Below are 20,921 nucleotides of genomic sequence, written 5' to 3'. Positions count from 1 at the left end.
GATTATCCCTGGTTTCAAATTTTGAGGCTTATATCCGTGTCTTTTATCACTGAAATATGGCTCAGAACAGCATTACTGTGATAACTTTTGCATGACCTTTCTGAAAAATGGGCCAAGCTATGATTTATGCTCCTTGGCATCTTTGGCTATTTAGGTTCTTCTTTATAATTACTTTTCTTGCACTTTGCTGGGCTATAAGCGGGAATTTCTAATTGTATGAGCTCTATTTCTTGAATTGCCTCATTCAAACATAGAACTAAAATGTAAAAGACTAGGGTTTTATTAGAGGCACTGCTACTCTGGACACTTTTTTAAGGTGCCAACATTAGGTGCTGCTAGAAATGCATCAACACCATTTATTGCCCCCCAATCCACACCTCCTTTATTTTTCAATAAACTTAACAGAAGCCTTGTTCTGTTTATCTAAATATAAGCCTACAGTTTTGTAATTCTCAGTTTGTGAAAGAGGATGAATTTCAGCTTGAGAAATGAAATAGTGTTGTACTTTGGTATTTTAGGGGTTTTGAATGCTGTAAAGCAGTTCATTTGATTTTTTAAAACCTTAGAAGACTGAGTTGTGAATTAAATGTGCATGCAGAAAATCTGCTTTGTAATAAGTGCAGGCAAATTCATCCCTGGTGCAACTTTATTGACTTGAAATTAAAATCAGCTTCTGTTAAATGATCCATATGGGAAATACACAGTTTGATTAATCAAAGGAAAGCATCTTTTCTGATGTGTGTTAGTTTTAAGCCTGAACTTTTGCTAATATACACTTCTTGCAATCATTGCAATTAAATATGCAAAAAATTGACAGAATTTAAACGTGGTATAAATTCAGGTGCTGGCTAAATTGTCTAATGAACTGTGTGTGAAGAAGCAGATGTTAAGGCATGTATGAGTGTGAACTGTTTTGTGCTTTAGGTAACAATGTACGTGATGATAGTCAGAGCCAGATACGGAAAAAGTGAGGTGGTGTTCATACAAAGGGGCAATCTTTAAATCAGTTTCTATTCTATGTAGTTCAGAGTTTTTCAAATGAAGCAAAAATAGCCTGGCAGACTGATAACTACGGAGAGAAAGTCCGAAAAGCTTGATCATCACCTAATAAATTTTCTGCCAGCAGGATTAAAAGTTTTAAACCTGATATAGCACTCCAAGTCCACTGTAGCAATACTCAAGTGTTTTCTAACCTGGATTTGAGTTTTTTGTACCTTCTCTTCAGTAATTTCTAATTTTTTTATCTTGCAGCTATTTGCTAACTTTGCTGATTTTTTTTTCTATTTTCAATGTTAGTGGTAATTATACTGTCACCCCAGTGAAGCTAAGGAAATAAGAAAATACAAGCTCTTTAAACACATATCCTAGCAGACAGGAACCAGGATAATGAAATAATACCCATTCAGTGCTGTGATTTGTTCATATTGATGGTCATGGGAGAGGGCAGAGGATTATTTAACCTCCAGAAGCAACAAAGGTAATATAATAGAATTCAAACGACATATGAAGAGCATAAAAATGGAAGTCTAGAAATACAGGGTGTCTGAAGGGAAGCAAGTCTTATCCTAGAAGTTCAGTGCATAAATCCAGGGTAGATTATAGGCTGCAATCTTTTTTATAGTTAGCAGTTGTAGTGACAAAGAAATTGCTGACTAAACTAATGAATGGCACCTCCTTGTCTAACTTCCGCAGAAGAGCACTGTGCATTGCTTGGAGTAAATGTTTGAGTAAACCCCAGTATATTTCATTTAGCTGACTTGAAAATAAATGTTATAATGTTGTAGAAACAGAAATCAAGAATAACAGAATTTCATAGGCAAAATTTGAAATATGAGAGCTGCATGATTTCTTAGATTTTAAATCTAACCAAATTAATCGATTTTAATGCATTAAAAATATCAAAAGCTTAGTAATTTTTTCCATCATTTAACAGTCACTTCATTGATGAATATCACATAAAATGAAGGAGGCTGTTTATCAAATAGTATGTAAAAGTGACTGATGGAAACTGTAAACTTTGATTTAATTGCTGCTAGGTTGAATGAACCAAGCCTCCTATTAGGTACCGATCCTTCATTTACTTATAAGCCAACAAATAAAGCTGGCAAGATCTTATAATTGGAAGACAGATGTTCGTAAGTTAAGAAAAAGAGTTAGTACTTCAGAAAAATTATGAGGTTACTAAATATGTTCAATAAAGTAATGTACTTTTAAAAAGTTACACATGTGTACAAACACTTCACAAGCACTGGTATTAAAAAAAATATAATAGAAATGATAAGTGAAGTAAAAAGATTTTATGTATTATCTGTGTGTTCAACTTCAAGTCAGCATGTTCTTCATAAAAAGGAACTGTGTAAAGCTTGGGGTTTTAAACAGAAATAAAGCATGAAACTTGCATGCTTGGGCAACTTGAATGTAGATTTTTTGGTATGTTGCATACAAACAATTTCAATATTGGCAAGAGACAGTGGAAAATAAAAAGGGTTATGCACCTCCTGAGATAAAGTTCAAAAAAAGGAACTCTAGATACAGATTGTCTCCCCTTTGAAAAATATTTTTCTGATTTGCTGTTAGTTCACAACAAAAGATGTTTCATCAGTCTCTGTTAAAACTTATATTCAGATGTAATTGAAGAAAGCATATGCTTTACATAAAAGACACAGAAAAAAAAGAAAAGATAGAGAAATAAGGTGAAGACTTCAAAGTCAATAATGCTAGAAGTTTAGAGATGACAAAATTATGCCCCTGTATATATTATTCTCTACCTCTGTGTTCATAGATTTTGGCACAGCCTTGAATATACACGGTGTCTGCATCCCTGTGAGAAGCTCTTTAGGATCTTCCCAGAAACATCCACACCATGCAGCATGAAATCTAACAAACAAGACCCTTTTGGCATCTGTTATGCAGCCAACTTCTGTGCATCACCTTGGCCAGCTATATGCTACAGCCAAAAGTGACTACAGTTTGGTACACTCATTAATCTTGCTGCAAGGACAGGACACACTGTGAAGAGTGCAGCATGAGAACCTAACATGCTCTATTAGTGTTTCCTCCAGGACAGGGCTAATGTTTCATATCTGTGATGCTTTGGGTGGCAGATGCTGGGATGTCAGCTGGCTGCTGGACAGGCAGACAGGAGAGCTCATGAAGAGCCTTTAACAGATGAAGGCATTGTGTGAACCAGTGTCATGGTGTTTCAGGAAACATGTTGCAGCTTCGGCCTAGTGGTCCAGGCTTTGGCTTCATACAGGCTGTTGGAGACATCATGCTGCATCTGTTTGGTGGTTATTCTTTATGGATCTTATGTTGCATTGTTCAGAACAGGGCTGATAGATTACTTCTGGCGCTGCATATTTATTGTCATCTCTCAAATCAAATAGCCCTGACATTCTGTGAATGTCACTGTGTATCTGTGTCTCTTTCTCTTCTTTCCATAGGGTGTAGTGCAGCATGATGAGGGGGTATAGACTATGTGGTGGTATGCCTTGCAAAAACTTCTGGAAAACACAGAACTAAAGACAGGAGTACTTACCTCAGGCTGGCAGCAAGTAGTTCGGCCGTAACAGGATGCTTTTCGGGCATTTTGGTTTACATCTTTCTGACTTCCATTACTTCATTCTGAAAAACGTTCTGCAGTCACCAAGTGAAGATGTTTTGTCACAGAAGGGTTTTACAAATTATGTACTCAGCAGAGTCTGCCAGACTGCTCCTGTTGACTTCAATTCAACCCTGCCTTTCAAGTGAAAAGTTCAAAAATGCCACCAAACTTAGCACAGCAACACATAATTCTAAGAAGGCTTTGAATACCACAGCACTGCAGAATGTTGCTGTAAGTGTACATGCATCAGCTGAGGATGGTAGTCAATTTGGCAGTTAAGTCTTATGTGTGGTGTGTCACAGATACAGTATATGAACTGATCATAGACCACTCTGCTTATGGCTGCGAGGACCTTTGTTTAACCTCTCATGCTGGCTGTTAACAGAGTTTTCTTTTTTCATGCCACCACACTGTCCTGCACAGCAACTAAAAGATGAAATGATGTGGTCATAAGGTTGGGCTTTGGAATCTGCATGTGAGTTAATTGAGATGCAGCCACTGAAATCACATATTTACATAAAATTCTAAATCCTGATTTAGATAAAGAGGGAAAAAAATATGCCCAGTATTTAACTCCATAGTTTGATTCTGTTATATTTTAAATAGCTCATAAGTGTGTGTACAAGGAATTGTTACATATGTGGAACTTTATATTTTTCTCGCAGTTCTTTCTACATGGCTGTCTAGAATGGACCTAACTTTTTGTGATTTATGCGTATCTATATGATTTTCCACCATTTTATATTTGACAGTTTACATTCTTTAATTAAAATTCTTTTTTCTTTTTCGTTCCTGGAGGAGGTAATGTTAAGAACTTGACTCGTGACTCTAAACAGAATTAAGCAACATGTAATATTTAGCTATGAATTTTTCTACATCTTGGAGCTTATACAAGCATAAAATTGGATTGTAGCTAACTGATTGTTGTGGAAACTAGATATATCTGTTCTGGTTCTGTGTATGTATGCTTTAAGAACTTTTCAAGGTGCCTCTTGCATTGTGTTTTGCTGAGTTAGATCTAAATCCATCCTTAAATAATGGATATTTTTTAATTTTTATCCCACCATTCTCTAATAAAGCTCACCAGATGCTGTGTCTGAATACTTGCATATTTTGCAATGTAGTTCCATAAACCAATGCTTTTTCTTATGAGATTATTTGATACCTACCCTTGACCTCTTCCAACCAGCTTTAAATAAAAGCAAAGGAAGACAAAGGAGCACTGAATTGATACGATTTCTTCCTTTTAACATCTTTCTGATTAGTTAAAATACTGGAGGAGTGTAGCTCTACGTTTCGGGTGAAATTTTTTCTTTGCAGACCAGCATGCCTGTGATTGAAACTGCATGTGTATACCTCATACTGTCTTACCATTTTGCTGACAAATTTCTTGGTCATTTTAAGAGGCACATGCAAATTTGTCATCTAACTGTGCTTTATTGCTTCATATGCAAATTTATATATCCAGGCCTCACAGAACAGAATCAGGGGAATCATCGAGGTTAGACAGGACATCTGGAGATTTTCTAGTTTACATAAAATGAAATTGAGATGTATATAACAAAAAGTCAAAATTCAGATTTTTGACTTGAACAGTCTAATTGATAAAAATTACTCTATAAAATTTATTGTAGAGAGAGAGAAAAGGGTGTGAGTCAATTGATAATCATTTTTAATAGTTATATTTGGTTACAGATATTTAGTAATCTGTGTAAATTTTCAGAATACTTGCTAAATAACACCATAAGAGTTTTGATGCAACTATATCTTGAATTAGTATCAGAGAATCATAGAATGGTTTGCGTTGGAAAGGACTTGTAATGATCATCTAGTTTGAAACCCCTGCCTTGGAGAAGAATATTTTTCATTAGATAATGCTGCTCAAATGAACTAATTTATTTTTGCATATACAAGTTTTGTGTTACCTTGCTTATTTTTAGAAATACATTTCACTCTTTTTCATTCTTTTTAAGGTGCTGGTGGCTGGTCTCCACTTGTGTCCAATAAATATCAATGGCTTCAGATTGATCTTGGTGAAAGAACTGAGATTACTGCTGTTGCTACTCAAGGTGGTTACGGGAGCTCAGACTGGGTAACAAGCTACCTTCTGATGTTCAGTGACAGTGGTCGAAACTGGAAGCAGTATCGTCAAGAAGAAAGCATTTGGGTATGTTCTTTCAAAGTTGAGAATTAAGTTTCTGCAGAAGACTTAAAGGCGACTTACTACACACTGTTGCAAATCTGAGCAAAGCTGTAGAATATAAACAACAGCACTAAAAGTGTTTAGATAATTAACTATACAAAGCAGTTTAGCTCTTGAAAAGATGAAAGACAGTAAAAAGCAAACAAATATCAAAAATCTGGTCTTAACAGTACTCCATTAAGACACAAGGAATTATTCTGAAGATTAAAAATGTACTACAAAACGTCTTTTGTCTTGCTGTGTATGGCAAACTTGTTTTCCCAAAAGTATTGATCCCAGTGCATGAAACTTGGCTTTTAGTTGCAGTAAAAAAACAAAACAAAAAGAAGCAAAGCAAGTTGAAACAAAGGAAAACAAAACAAAACAAAACAAAGCACTTCCTTTATTTTTTCTAGAACATTTAAACTAGAATGTAAGAATAAAATGAAACAACCAAAGAAATTAAAATCTGAACCCAGCAAATCCCAATCTATTTAAAAAAGGACCAAACTAAGCAATATTTAAGTTTTGGTCATCAAATTCAGAATCTAGTTTCTGATGCTCTAACCCTTTTATCTCTGACTAGCTTTGTAACTAGTAATGATAATTAATAAGCCATTAATAAGATCATCACCTTCCTTTTGCATGTGTTTTAATGAGAGCAAAGGATACAATACCAGAGAGATGATGTCCAAAGTCTACATGAAAAAGTGAATTAAATGGTTTTAGAAAAGGGTTGCATCTTTCCTTGATCCCCAGTGTTTAGCAGCTTGGACTAGTGGAAGAATATTGGATCTTGTGTTATATTATTGTATTCTGTCAAGTGAATTCTGTTCTTTTTGAACAGAGCTGATTAATTTCTAAATTTTTCTAAGCCTTAGACTTCATTTATTTCTTGCTGCAGTTAAACATTATGTTAAAATGTATTTCATTTTATGCGTTTTGATTTTGTTGACTTTTAATTCAAAATGTTCTTGTCATTCTTACTGTCAAAACCCATCTATGGTATAATGAGATTATGCAGTGTTTTACTTGTTGCATAATTATCCTGCTTTTTGAATTTGCTACATACTTCCGCTTCAGACTGTGTTTTCATAACAAAGAGAAATAAATGAGTTTCTAATCTATATGGCTGTGGGGAGTAAGAAAATCAGTCAACTTTCCAAATGTTAAATGAGCATAAGCCGCAACAATGTTGTCTTTGCTCATCTTAAGACAGACTGATAAAAAGATATCTGAGAGGTAGGGCAGCTTGATCTCTTTAATGACGACTCTTCTGAAATTCGATATTGGCATTGCAAACAATGATGCAGATCATTATTTCTTGAATATTGCCACCAGTAAAATATCAAACAGAAGTTTTGAGAAATAGTTAAATGCTGATGCAGACATTGGATAAGGGGGTTTTTAGATCTTTAGGGGGGAAAAAGTGGAGCTTCAATTCCATCATCTCAAACTCAATAAAAAGTGATTATTTTAATGATTGCAATGCAGATTGAAGGTATGGCTTGCAGGCAGTAATGCATAATTCAAGGATACAAACCATCAAATTCGGGGACAGTCTATTGATCTTTTTTATGTATCTTTATTTAGGAGTTCTGCTTCTAGGGGAATATATTTCCTCTTTTCTAAACTAATACACAGATGTAGTCTTGGAGTGAAACTCTTAAATCCCTATTTATTTTATAGATTTTCTCTGACTGTTATCTCTTTATGCTGTCTTCTTAAATGAAGTTCTCAAGTTCATTAAGGCAAGGACATCCAACATTTAATAATATCTACTGTGTTACTGTGTTATTTCTATCCTGTTTTTAACTGAGTAAATGGCCTGTTAAAAGACTATTTACCAGAAGTACTTTTTGGGGTTTCTTTAGTACTACTCTGCATTAGAATGATGGAAGATGTCCAGTTCTGAGGACCTTGTGTTGAAATCTTTACTAGATGTAAGGATTTTTACTTTGTAACCACTCTTTGTGGACTGAAGTAAGATACTTCTCCTGTCTGCAAATTTACCACTTCCTACTGTTTTTCTTTTCAGAAGTTAGTTTTGAATTGTCTTTGTTTCCTTATGGTTTATCTTAAGGTTCTGAAACTCCTGTCACTGTGCAGCTATGACAGCTTTTTTGCGCATTGTAAAATTTTTGTAGCAACTGAGATGAAAGTGTACTATCTAGACATCTGCAAATGATCTAGTTATCAGAACTCTCTTAAAAGTCTGTGGCGAGGGTATTTTTTTCTAAGGCTGGTTCCTCTGACCCTAGGTTTCTTTCTTAGGTTGAAGTGAACCATGTACGACTATTTCACCTTCCCCCACCTATAAAACACTTCATCACCTGCTGGTGCTGAATTTGCGCGTAAAAATTCTGAAGTTAAGTGAGATTAGCCTCTCTCCCTTCCCTGCTGCTAAATATTAATTTTTTTTTTCATTTTTCTGTGTATTGGGAATTAGTTTAGAAGGAATCATGGTGACTGTAGTCTGTACTCATGCAATATATTTTGGTCTCAGTGTCCTAGTCTTCTGGTTGTACTGATGACCTAAATGTATGCCTTACTTGCTGTCCCATAGCTGTAGGAAGTTTCTATTTTATGTGGATTTTATTTATTGTGTAAAATCCATTAATTTATTAAAGTAAGGTGGTTTTGAAAGACTAACTCCATTATATTTAATTTTTTGGACTCCTGTCACTGTAGATAAAGTATTGTTAAGTATTGTTAGGTATAGGTTCTAAGATAGAGTTTTTCTTCTTTCAACAATACATTTTGATTTTTGTCCTCAGAGATATTACTGTTACTGTCTTTTTAACGTTAACTGTAAATATTTTCTGGCCTGTTCTTGATACATATTGTAAGATTTTTTCAGTCAGATGTTATTAGGATTAATATTTACATCTCTTTTAGGAATTGATACGGTTCTGGTCAAGATATAATTCTCGAGTGAAGTAGCTGTTATTAGTGGTAAAACACATGTTTTTGCACAGAAATAATTCCCTTTGATAATGGTTAGTTTAATCTTGGAAAGAAATTAATTCAACACTATTTTATATTTTCTCTAATTTTACCATAAATATAAAAGTGTTTGAATAAGACATGTTGTGTCATTTTATATTCTTCAATTTTTTTTATTGTGTTCCTATTCCTTAGAATGTAGTTTCTGATGCAGTAAAGTTCAAACTCCCAAGCCCAATCTTTTGCATGGTTCTTTTTTAACTTTAAAATGAGCAGAGGCCTCAGATCTCTTTGTTAATTAAGGTATCAGCTGTTTTTGTCTGGAAATAATGATTCTTTTCAGTTTTCTTCTTTCAGGCTTCAGGAGGTTTACAGTAAAACATCATAAAAATGTATGTTACATTTTGGTCAAGAAGTGCTAGGAAACTTTATGTCTTTGAATACTACCTTTAATAGAGGTACTGCTATTCATTCTTCTTTCTAATTTGTATTTGTATTTTTCCTCATAATTCTAGATATCATCACCTGTATTTTATTTGTGAAGAATCTCCTATTGTAATTATATTTATCTATTTGGGGCCATGTTTACTGATCCTGTTCACTAGTGTAGTTTCTGGGTTTAACTAAATTCATAGTTTTGTATGAGAAAAGTTTTTGTGCTATGTACTCTCTCCTTAACATTGCTAATTGCTCTTTTAAAAGGAGAGTAATAAGGTAAAGAGATTAAAAGGTAGGAGTTAAGAGGGGGAAGAAGGATAGCAATTCACAGTTTAAATAACAAATTTCCCATGGCTGATAATTTCAGTAAAAACATGAGTGATCTAACTTATGGAGAAATGCATCTGAATGTTATTCATTAGCAGGAGTTTTGAAGAACAAAAGAAATGCAATTTCTCTTTGATTTAATGTTGACTACTTCTTCTCTAACACACTTATGGAAATACACATATATTCAACCTTCAGTTTTGTGGATTTTTTTTTCCTGCAAGAATAATGATTTGTCCATTCCACAGCTTCAGTCGAGTTTTCACTTTCATTTGTTTTGAATCTTCCTTTTAAAAATTATTTCCAAAGAGAGAAATTAAAACTAATAGAAAAACTTAGCTAAAAGTTGGGGAAATTATGGCCATTTTAGTAAATTCTCTTTCAGAAGACAAATTTGTTTATTTCTGTTTGTTTTTGTACATATATGTGAGTTCTGACGTCTATCAGTCGTTTTATTTAACTTAGCTGAAGTTAAAACTGGAGGTTTGTTTTATCATAATATCCTCTACTCCATGAGTTCACATAGAAGTATTTTCACTGTAACAGTTACTATTCTAACAGTATGTAGCATAATGTCATGAATGGTGAAGAATTAATTGTGTATGCATTGCTACACACATTTGCAGCTTCATTTCTAAAGGAATTGGGGTTTTATATTTTACTGAAGATGTATATCTTATTTACATGGTGTAAAGTAACTCAAAATTATGCAAATTTACAGGTTAAGAAATACCGAATCACAAATGTTCTATGATAATCACATTATATGTTTCAAGAGTGCGCTGTTTTGATAAAGCTGGTGACTCTTTCTTAGACTCAGTGATTCATATTTGCTATGATCCTCGTCCTTAGAGAGCAGAGTCATTATTCTTGATCATAATTTGCTTCACTTTAAAAGCAAAAGACTGTACAAATATGTTACTTTTTTGGACTTCTGCTAATTATTTTTTGAACCCAAAAGGTTTTTCTGTTGATTCCCTCTGCAAGCCAAGGCAAAGATAATTTCTTTGGGTACTCTATCACTATATTTTCCATAGGTACACTTTCGAAATATTGTGACTTCAGACTGCCTGACACTTTTTCTGTTACTCAGAGGAAAGAGAGAACCTCTTTATCTATGAGTTAAAGTAGGGCATATAGTAATGACCCGCATGGGGGACCCGTGCTGGACCACTGTGTAGCTGAAGGACTACACACCATGGAAAGGGCATATGCTGAAGTACAGGAGAGTGTGAGGAGCCACCTCCCTTAAAGAGAAAAGGTGTGGCAGAAACAACTTCTCATGGAAGGTATCCCTGCCCATGGCAGGTGTGTAAGGACTAGGAGATAAACCTTAAGGTCTCTTCATCCAACTGGCCCCAGCCCATGAATCCAGCCTGTCTGTATCCCTCTGTAGAGCTCTCTACCCTCCAGCAGATCAACACGTCTGCCCAGCTTGGTGTTGTCTCTGAACTGATTAAGGGGGCTCTTGATGGTGTCTGTTGATTGGGGAGAGATGCTGGGGAATGCAAGAGGCAAGAAAAAACAAAGGAGGAAAATATTCTTAACTTGGGGTAAAAGGAGCTTGAAGGGAAATATAAAAAATAAGTATGAAGAAAGTCAGAGATACAAGGAATCTTGGGTGGAATAATGCAGACAGGAGACTACTGTGCGAATGCCTTTGTGAAACTGGTTGCATGCATAAACTTCCACTTATGATGAGGACATTTTAATATTTATTTAAAACATTAAAAATTTCTCAACTTACCTTCTGAGCTTTTGCATTTCTCTATCTACTTCTGTTTTAAAAGCACTCTGACCACAGTGCTATTTTTAGACACTTCAATGGCAATCTAATAGGGCTAATTTTGCAGTCACAATGATTAATGTTCTGTATTAAAGTAACTTGTATTAGTTTAAGAGATGAATGCATGCATCAAGGTTAACCTGTCCCAGAATGTTTAAGATAAGTTAAAAGGAAGAAAAAAAGGTTGAAACATCAGCAAAAAATGCAGTGCCTTAAATAAAATCTATATAATTCTTGTGGGTAAACATTAAAGGAATTGTTAATGCCATAATGGGTGAAATATATATTGTCACTATATATATTATGGCAGACCATATGTGAAAAAAAATTCCACACGCACATTTAAGAAGTGTGTATTTAAACAAGGACAGCAAGATGCTTTGAAAATACACAAATCCAGAAGCATGCAGAAGTAAATATTCTGCAGATTTAGATATTCACAGGTTATTTTAAATGTGTGTGTTAATGTTGCAGTCATTAAATTAACATCAGCTTTGGGAAAGAAATATAAATATGTTGGGATGATACTTTGTTTTTATAAAGATTTCTGCTATGTAAACTATTACCTATGTACTGGACTTGGTTTCTGGGACTGATCTTGATCAGAACTGTTTTTTGGAAGTTGCCAGATGCATCATAAGCAATAGAAAAGCAGCAACAACTTCCTGTATTTGCAAGAGAAACAAGAGAAGCAAGAGAAACAACAAGCAGCCAGTTCTTTGCTTCTGCCTTTTCTGCACGTTTAGTTAGTGAGTTTGTGCTATAAATGACTTTGCACTTCTAAGATGCAGAAATCCTGTAAATGACAGTGCTATTATCTGGAGTTGTTTTAAGTTAAAAATAGTGCTTTTTCATTAAGGTAATTATTTTTTTAGACCTATGATTATCTGTACTCTAAATATATTGATGCTAGCGCATCATTTTTCCATGAAAATAATTCACTGTGATAGATGATGAATTATTTTGTATTGCCTTTACTTATTGGTTATCTTTTAAACAATAACAATATAATATTCATATGCATATGGAAAATGCCACAGAAAGTATTAGAACTACAAAAAAAGAAAAAAATTAATTCTTCATCTCTCCTCTCAGGTGTTGGCTGCTCTAGAGTGATATTGCACTGATCCCTATCATTCTCATTCTAATATGAGAAGCTTGTGCTTGAACACATATGCCTGCCTGAAAATTACTTATGATGGATGAGGAAAATTGTGCTATGGCTGGGAAAATATTGTCCCTATTTTCTGCAACAGACAGATTGTGAGCTTGAAGAAATTAAGCTGTCTTTGAAGAAAGCATTTCATCTTCATAATCAGAATGGAGTGTGTTCAGTGTGCTCAAAACTTATTGGGCAAGTAAGTAGTAGCACGCCACACATTCAACTTCTCTCTTGTTTATTCCAGCCACTCTCTTTAAATATAGCAAAAATACTTTCAGAAATGGAATTCAGACCTAATTTGGAAGAATCCCTCTGTCATACATGGACTTTTTTTTTATGCCTAGTATAATTCCTGAGGTTTAAATTTAACCAAAGTGAAAGAACTGATTTTTTATAAAAACTTTGGTCATTGAACTTCAGAGAAAACCTCAAATTATTTTGAATATATAATATCTTAGCCCTAGTATTGTGATGGTCATGCCATTTTAATAGTTTATGACTTAATAGTATATTATGTTTACAACGTAGTCATATTTGTATCATTTTCCCATTTCCCTTTTAGACACTTAAATTTCCTTTAGAAAACTTTTTAAACATTGAAATTACAGAGTCCTAAAAGTAGAAATAGGAATTTGGAGATCTAAGTGTTTCTTGAACTTGGGAGCTCCAACATACACTTAGATGCCCAAATTCCTAGTTCAGCTTTTAGGAATCTGATTTTTGTCCATAGTATTTTATTGTTTTCAAGCCAAACTTCATCTGTTACTGCTCTTTCTCTGTATCTGCATTTCTATAAAACAGATGCCATGGCTAGTAATCTACTTCTCTTCCATAACTGAATGACAGTTTTCAGGCTACTGTAGATCTTTTGTAGCTGTTCTGTTGCATGAACACAGCAGAAGTCCCTTTTATGTCTTGTGCTGTGTGACCTAATGTGGAATAAGAAATTGCCACCCTGCTGTATGATCCAACATGAGCTGTTCAGTGTGCAACATCACACTTGCATTGTGGACCCATGCCTAAGCATTCCCTGGAAACCTACATAACCTCTGTGTTGTAATTTGTTTATGTAGTTAAGGTTGTAAATAATGGGGGAGAATTATCTTCTGAACACTGTTAGAATACAGAGACTTTTTGGGAAAAAAGTTGAAACCTATTCCCAAGGTATTTTTCTTAATGCACAAATATAGCTTAAATATAGGGTGAATCACAGAATGGTTGGGGTTAGACAGGACCTCTGGAAGTCATCTCTTCCAACCCCCCTGCTAAAGCAGACGCAGCTAGAACAGGTTGCACAGAATAGGTGGATTTTGAATGTCTCCTTAGAGAAGGAACCACAGCCTCTCTGGGCAACCTGTTTTAGTGCACTTGCTTCCAGAGGTCTGGGATCCCCGAGGCCTGCCCTTAGCAGCACAGACTAAACTGAAGAGTATCTGCTCCTTCTCTGTGTCTTTTGTCACCAGGACACCTACCTCATTCTGCATCAGACACACATTTTCCCTAGTCTTCCTTTTACTACCAATGTCCTTGACATGCCTTGCCAGATTTAATTCCAAATAGACCTTAACCTTCCTTGTCACATTCCTGCACCCTCTGAAAATGAAATCTCTATGTTTAAGACAGACAGTTACACAAAAAGACCTTTTTTGGGACAATGAACACAATTTCTGTTGATTTTTGAGGTAAAATGTTCATATACCTCTTAGTGTAAGTGTCTTATTTTGTCAACATCACCTTCAACTGATACTGACCTGACCAGTAGCTTGGTAAAAAACTCCACTGTGTGTATTTTTTTAGTTGTCTAAGATTCCATGTGATCATCATATCTACGTAGCCTTGGTAATGGCATAGAATTTGCTAAAGCTTTACAAGCTTGTACTTTTTATATTTTTGTTTCATTATTGGAAACTTGAATCATGTAAGGACAAACAAGATTAGTAACCTGTATATCAATACTGTGTACTTTCTCGTTTCTGTATTTTAGGGCGTTTTCATAAATGGAAAGGATTGTTACTTCTCTACTGGACATGTACTTAAATCTTTAGCATCTTGCATTTATATGCTGAACATGGAACTAGGTTTTATCCTCTAGTAGACTGGTGTTTAATCCATTTAAATCTACATTTTCTGTTGCCAGACAGTGACATTTGCTACCACTTGTTTTAAAGGTCATTGGTAAGTAGGTTTGAATGAACCTTATAGCATATTTCATCTCTTGTACAAAACTTGCTAGATTTAAACTGTGTAAGGAATATTTCAGTGTGTTTTAAATAGGTGATTCGGCACCTATAGCAACACTATTCATGTCTACTGTGTGATCAGTTCTATACTTTGAAAATTTAGTTAATACCTTATTCTTTCCCACTTCTTAAATTGCCTTATTTTTTCAAGGTCAAGTAGCCCTAATTAAAATATTACTGACAAGAACTACCTGAGTGTGCCTCAAGGAGCCCTTTCCTCTATTTTTCTGTGTAGTTATCTGTGAAGATGCTAGCTGGAATTTCATGAGTTTTTGATCTTCAGAACTCAGTCAAAGTATCAGAACATTCTAACTTACAGCATTTAACTTATTTTAAACAAAAGTTTATCAGAAGTTTTTATTTCCTATATCTGTTATTTATCTGCACGTTTTTCAGCAGATTTCCTTGTGTAAAGCTCACATCTTTAAACAGGAATTGAGCATAGAGACTTTTTTGGGTACACTTCAGTAACTTCCATAATTTTCAGTGAAAACATCTGAGTTTTATTTCTACCTGTTAGATAAAGTTTTATTTGGGTTAGTAGACAGGTCATGGATTCTGTATATATTTGTCAGTCTTACTATGACATTCTATTCTAGGTTGTAGAAGACATCAGAGAATTTCCTATGGGATTCCACGGCATTTGCAATAATCATATTTTTTAACTAGCTGGCTGTGCAGATTTTTCCTATAATCCCAACATTCATTGTTATTTATTAGGGTAACTGACAGAACATTTTAGGACAAATTATAGTAACTTAACTGCATAATATCATGAATCTGTATCAGGTAGTTGTAGATGTGCTAAGCCCTTAGTTAAAGGCTTCTATGTTCTTTATGGAATACTAAGAACTAAGTGGTGTTAGTGTCTAGTCATAGCTAGAAACTGGAGTCAGCATGGAACTTTTCTTCGTATTTGTGAGGTATTAATTTACCTTTGTTACAGATTTATACACTTCTAGAAATACATCTTTTTAAGCCTTATTGACAGGTTGCTCTTCTATGAACCACCATTATTTCATATTTCAAATGGATTGCATTAAAAATAACCAGCTTGATAAGTTCATTACCATATTCCCTTTCCTCAGTTTTCTGTGTTTTATTAAAGAATCATAGTAGTTACATGATGCAGTGTAAATTGAAATATGAAATATTTCTTTAGTAAGGAACTGTATTCTACTGTGAGAGGTGCATGACTGTTAATGACAAGATCTGTTTTCTGTTCATGGTTTGTGGGCTAAGGTTGAATGCATCACTTCCTGTCTAGGTGGCAGTATAATCAAATATTTTGCAAGTATATAGTTATTCAGTATCTTTAACTACTTGCAACTGTGATATGAATGCCACACTGTAAAAAGTAATATGTAACTATGCACAATACCTAATGGGAAAATGTTTAACTCTATTTTAAAGAAGATATTTTACTTGATTGTATCTAGGATAGAGGGAGGTGAATTAAGAAATAAAATTGAAAGAGGAAGGATAAGCATTAGTGGGACTGGAGAAGCTAGACTGCACTTTTGTGGGTGATACAAAAATAATTTATTCTTTTTCCTCTTGTTCCCTGCCTGATTTTTCTGATAATATCATTATCGAAGTTTCTGTGGACAAAAAAGAAAACTACCACGCTGTTTCAGTTGTCAATATATGGTCTGTTCCCTCACTGTTTTCCAGTGTAGTACACAACATACTGATTGTCTGATGTCTTCAATTTGGACATTGATACTTTTTGTTGGTGTTGACTACATACAATATTTTAAGTGAAAGATGCTCTAAGCTAAATCATGATGAGAAAAAAAAATCTGTTTAGTTTCTTTATTAAAATCTTGGTGTTAACAAAAAGGACTTTACTTGTACTTACATTACTGAGGTAAATCTTTAAAGGTTACAATGCTGTAATGGATCCTTGCTTGTTAAATTTCAGAGTATGTAGTGCACATTAATGCTACCATTCAGATTTGATTTTATTTTCTTTTAAGGGAATGTTAATCATAAAGTCTTTTCCCTAAGCTTTTATATTATTTACATAAACATGAGAAGTGTTAATAGTATTTTGGCTGATACAGTGAGAAGGATGTTAAAGACCTTTTCAGTGGCATACCAATGTCATCAGAAAACTGATGATGTATATGCACCATCCTTGAGAATTTATTATTAATTGATTTCCAGGCAATTTAATCACATGGCAAATGCAGCATCTAGAAATATTAAACAGGTAAAATAATGTAAATGGAAGAAGAGTAACTCAGTTTCTAATTCAATGGAGTTAGTAGGTTTGTTTGGGTTTTTAATAGATGAAGTATGCAAAGCATGCTGAGAAGAAATTAATGATGTTGACTAAAATTATCCAAGTTAAGCACTTTTTTTGAAATGTTGTTATTTTGTATTTTTTTTCTTATCACTTCTGACCTCTTAAGAAAGCCGAATTGATTTATCCATGTTGTTCTGTTTGAGGTGATAAACTTTGGCCATATCAGATCATTCATTGAAACGTAGATCTATACTCACTATGTTAAAAACCCAGTGTTCTTATTCTTGCTGACCCTTCCATTCAGTTACGGAAACATACTGATACCAACCTTTTTTTAGACACATGTTTTCTGCATTATGCTTACTGTGTTAGGCTTGTTACGTATTTTGGGAATTTCTGTTTCCCAACACACCCCCTTTTCTTAAGATTACTAAGATGAATAAAGAACAGAAAATACAGTAATAGAAGTTGGCTTGCCTTGGAAAAAGCATAGTTCTGGAGAAAGCAATAAGGACATTTTTTCTTGTAGGAGAGGTAGAGTAGTTGTATAGGTGTTTGGTAACTTCTTTATATTTAGTGATTTAATAGATTAGTTTTTAATTTATTTTTCAAATTCTTTGAAGGACTGTGTGGTATTAGTGGATTATTATTATTTTTCAAAGACTTCAGGGCTTTTGTTATCTATAGCTCTCTTAGTTGCTCAGAGAGGTTGTGGGTGCCTTATCCCTGGACATGTTCAAGGGCAGGCTGGATGGGGCCCTGAGTAACCTGATCTAGTGAGTGGCAACCCTGCCCATGTCAAGAACTAGATGATCTTGAAGGTCTCTTCCATCCCAACACCATTCTATGGTTCTGTGATTATATGATCATTTCAGCTGTTGTACTTACAGGACCACTGCTTCACTGCATTACGATTTGATCTCACAAAAGGTACTGTGCAGTATTAGTCTGAGTCTAGGCTGGTGTGCGGGTGGCCTAATGTCTCAATCACTTTCAAAGAAAACTGTGGATGAGAAGCTTAATTCTGAGCTTAATTCACATCAGTTCCATAGCAGGATGCAGTCTGCAAAAACAAAATAAAAAGATCTAATACAAACAAAACAGTCTCTTCCTGCTTCCTCTTCCCCTTTGGTAAGTGAATCCTTGCCCTCTGAAGGAAAACAAAGAGTCTATCTAGTTTAGCTAACCTTGTCCTATTAGAAAACCTTAGCTTTGTGAATGGTCAGGTGTTTCCAATTGCTGAGAAATCATAAAAAGCTGCCAACATTCATAAAAAACATTCAGACAAACATATTCTAAACAAAGGCTCTACCTTAAAGGCATCAGTTGGAAAAAGAGGCAGTTAGTTTATGGAGAGAAAAATCTTTTGCTCCATATTATGAAATATTCAAAACAGTTACTTTGTTATTCTTTCACATATTTATGAAGCACTATGCAATTCTAACCAATCATCTGAGGAGAATAAAACAACTCTGTATGAGAAAATATTCTACTGAAAAATAAAAAAAAAAAATTTTTTTCAACAGTATGCAATGCAGATTACCTAGGCACCTAAGGTCACTGACATAACTACAGGTGAAAGTGAGGTACATTAGCACAAGTTCACTGAGTGCAAGCAGTATGAATTATGTTCCATTTTTTTAGTGATGGGAAAAGAGAAAAAGACTGGAAAAGTGTTTTGAGCTTTTATGCATGGTTTTGCTGATTTAACTGTTTGTTTTGCCACAAAGAGATACATATATCTATATTAGCCTTGTCATGGCAAGTTTTAACAGCTGTATCAGTTACTTTTATGAATCTGTTCATCACAGTCAAACATACACTATATTACCCTTTCAAACAACTCCATCTTTCAAAACTTAGAATGCATTATTCACCTCCAGACAGAAATATTTGGGAATTTATTCTTGTTAAGAGCCATTAACTGTCATGCACTTCAGTCTCTCACAATTCAAATCGGCAATGACAAATGACCTTGAAAATTTTAATCAGTGGAATGCAAAATTTATCAGATATGTCCAAAAGAGTTTTAGCATTGAACATATCCTCAGTTGTTGCTGATTATGTTTTAATAGCTGTTTGGTCTTAGTGTTTTTTGCTACTGTATTGTTGTATGTGGTGGAGTTAAAAAGAAAAGTAGAAAGGTCAGACTTCACCTCTGATCCCTAGGAAAATACACAGTAGTTTATTTTGAGAAGTGAGGGACAGTGAAAACTTACTGTATTTCAAACTCTTTGTTTATTTGTGAAAACAAAGGATTTATCTTTTTTTTCCCCTTCAGTGAATGAGTCCCCAGAAACATGCAGAATCATGTCTAAAGCTACAGAAGGGTATTATTAAGACACCAGAAGAATATTATTAAGACAGAGATGTCTTAACCACTACCAGTCATCACACAAATGTCATAAGGAAAATTGTCCAGTGCAATTTTTTGTCAAGATTTAATGAATTGATAATGTATAGGGAATTAAAGTGGTGAGTTTATGTGATGAGTTTACGAGAATGTGCTTGCTGCAAAGTTATGACCCTGTAAGACCCCGAATCATTTGAATTTTAAAATGAGAGACCCAAAGACAGGCTTTACTTAATGCAGGGGAAAGACTGAGATTTAAAGTGGATATTTTTCATGCTTTTTCACCCAGCAAAATCAACAAGTTGGGCAGACTCTTCTTGCAGGATTTACACCTTGTTTTTGATGTATATTGCCTAGAGCATATTTAATTAGCACTGGACACACATGACTTCTTCAGGTTTTGCTTTTTTAAGGCTGAGTCTAGGTTTCAGAGGGTTATGATAGCCATGAAAGTTGACTGTGAGAAAATTTGGAATCTTCCACTTGAAAATTCACCCATTTAATCTCTTCTTCATATCTTAATTTTGTTTTGCTTTTTATAAAACCAGACTGAAGTAAGTCACAGATAAGAGATGATGAGTTGCATATCTGGAGTTTAATCTATAAAACTGTGTGGCTTGATTTAATATTCAAATAAGTGCTTAGATTGGTCTTATGATGTCTTCACTACTTAGATTCTCTTATGGAAAGTTGTTATTTTTGTATACTGGCGAATGAGCAAAAGAAGTGGTAAATTTTGTTGTTGTTTTTTGGGGGACCCTTTTTTCCTGTTAGATGTCAGACATTTTTCTTTCTGCACAGTTTCCTTCTCTATTTTAGCTTATGGAGTTATAAAAGTTTTCTTTTGAATTTGAGCAGGTGCAATGTTCTACTCAGGGCAGTAAGAGTTGTAGAAGGAGGGATTTGTGGTGATCTCGACAGCAGAAATTTTCCCTCTCTTCTTTGCATTGCTGAAAATTGCAAGCATTCTGGTTTCTCTTCCTGGCTGTCCATCAATCTTCATCACATTCTGGCACACAGAGTTGGTGGTGAGAGTTGAAAGAATTTCAGATTCAGGACAGCAGTTTTATCCTTAATTTTTCTCAGACTGAAAAAATTGCCATCATAAACTCAATTGTCCCAATTGTCTTATTTTTTATCAATAGTAGAGCAGTAAAGAACTAAAATTAGCAACTTAGTGAAGTGAAAATACATATCTAATCTTACCAGGGTCTGAAACACTGTCTTCATGTACCCATGTGTCTCTTTTTTTCTCCTTTTACAGGACCCTTAAATTAGACTTAGTGGAATGCCTAAAGGTGGAAATCTTGAATCTGGGGCAGAATAACATTTCCCAGAAAATGTCACCATTCCTGAAGATACCTGTGAAGTAATTTAGGCAATTCCTATAATTTAACATTGTTGATAATAAATAATCTCTTTTGCTAACATGACAAAAACTGAGAATGTTAACTGAAAAAAAAATTGCTTCTGTCTAAAACTAGAGATCTCTATACATCTCTTGTCTCTATTCTGTCACTGGCCATGATATTATTAAACCTTAACGTAAGTAGTAGTTTGAGAACCCTGTATTGAGCCATTATGCCTGTGCAAATAATGTTTTTACATTAGGGAAACAGTAAACTTGGAAAA

At 34.5% G+C, this 20,921-nt stretch overlaps 1 protein-coding gene across 1 annotated transcript in view; it reads left to right on the top strand.

The window, feature by feature from the left end:
• Nucleotides 1-20,921, top strand: part of CNTNAP4 (contactin associated protein family member 4) — a gene marked incomplete at both ends in the record, with an annotated part of 207,427 nt that overhangs the window by 70,294 nt on the left and 116,212 nt on the right. Inside the window, one exon of the mRNA XM_082301928.1 lies at nt 5,578-5,771. Within this exon, the coding sequence (XP_082158054.1) occupies nt 5,578-5,771 (194 nt within the window). The remainder of the gene's footprint in view (nt 1-5,577; nt 5,772-20,921) is intronic.

Source organism: Coloeus monedula (assembly GCF_965178545.1).
Source record: "Coloeus monedula genome assembly, chromosome: Z".
NCBI classification, from domain to species: domain Eukaryota; kingdom Metazoa; phylum Chordata; class Aves; order Passeriformes; family Corvidae; genus Coloeus; species Coloeus monedula.
The sequence above is the reverse complement of the archived record's forward strand: the minus strand, read 5'-3'. Positions and strand labels throughout refer to the sequence as shown.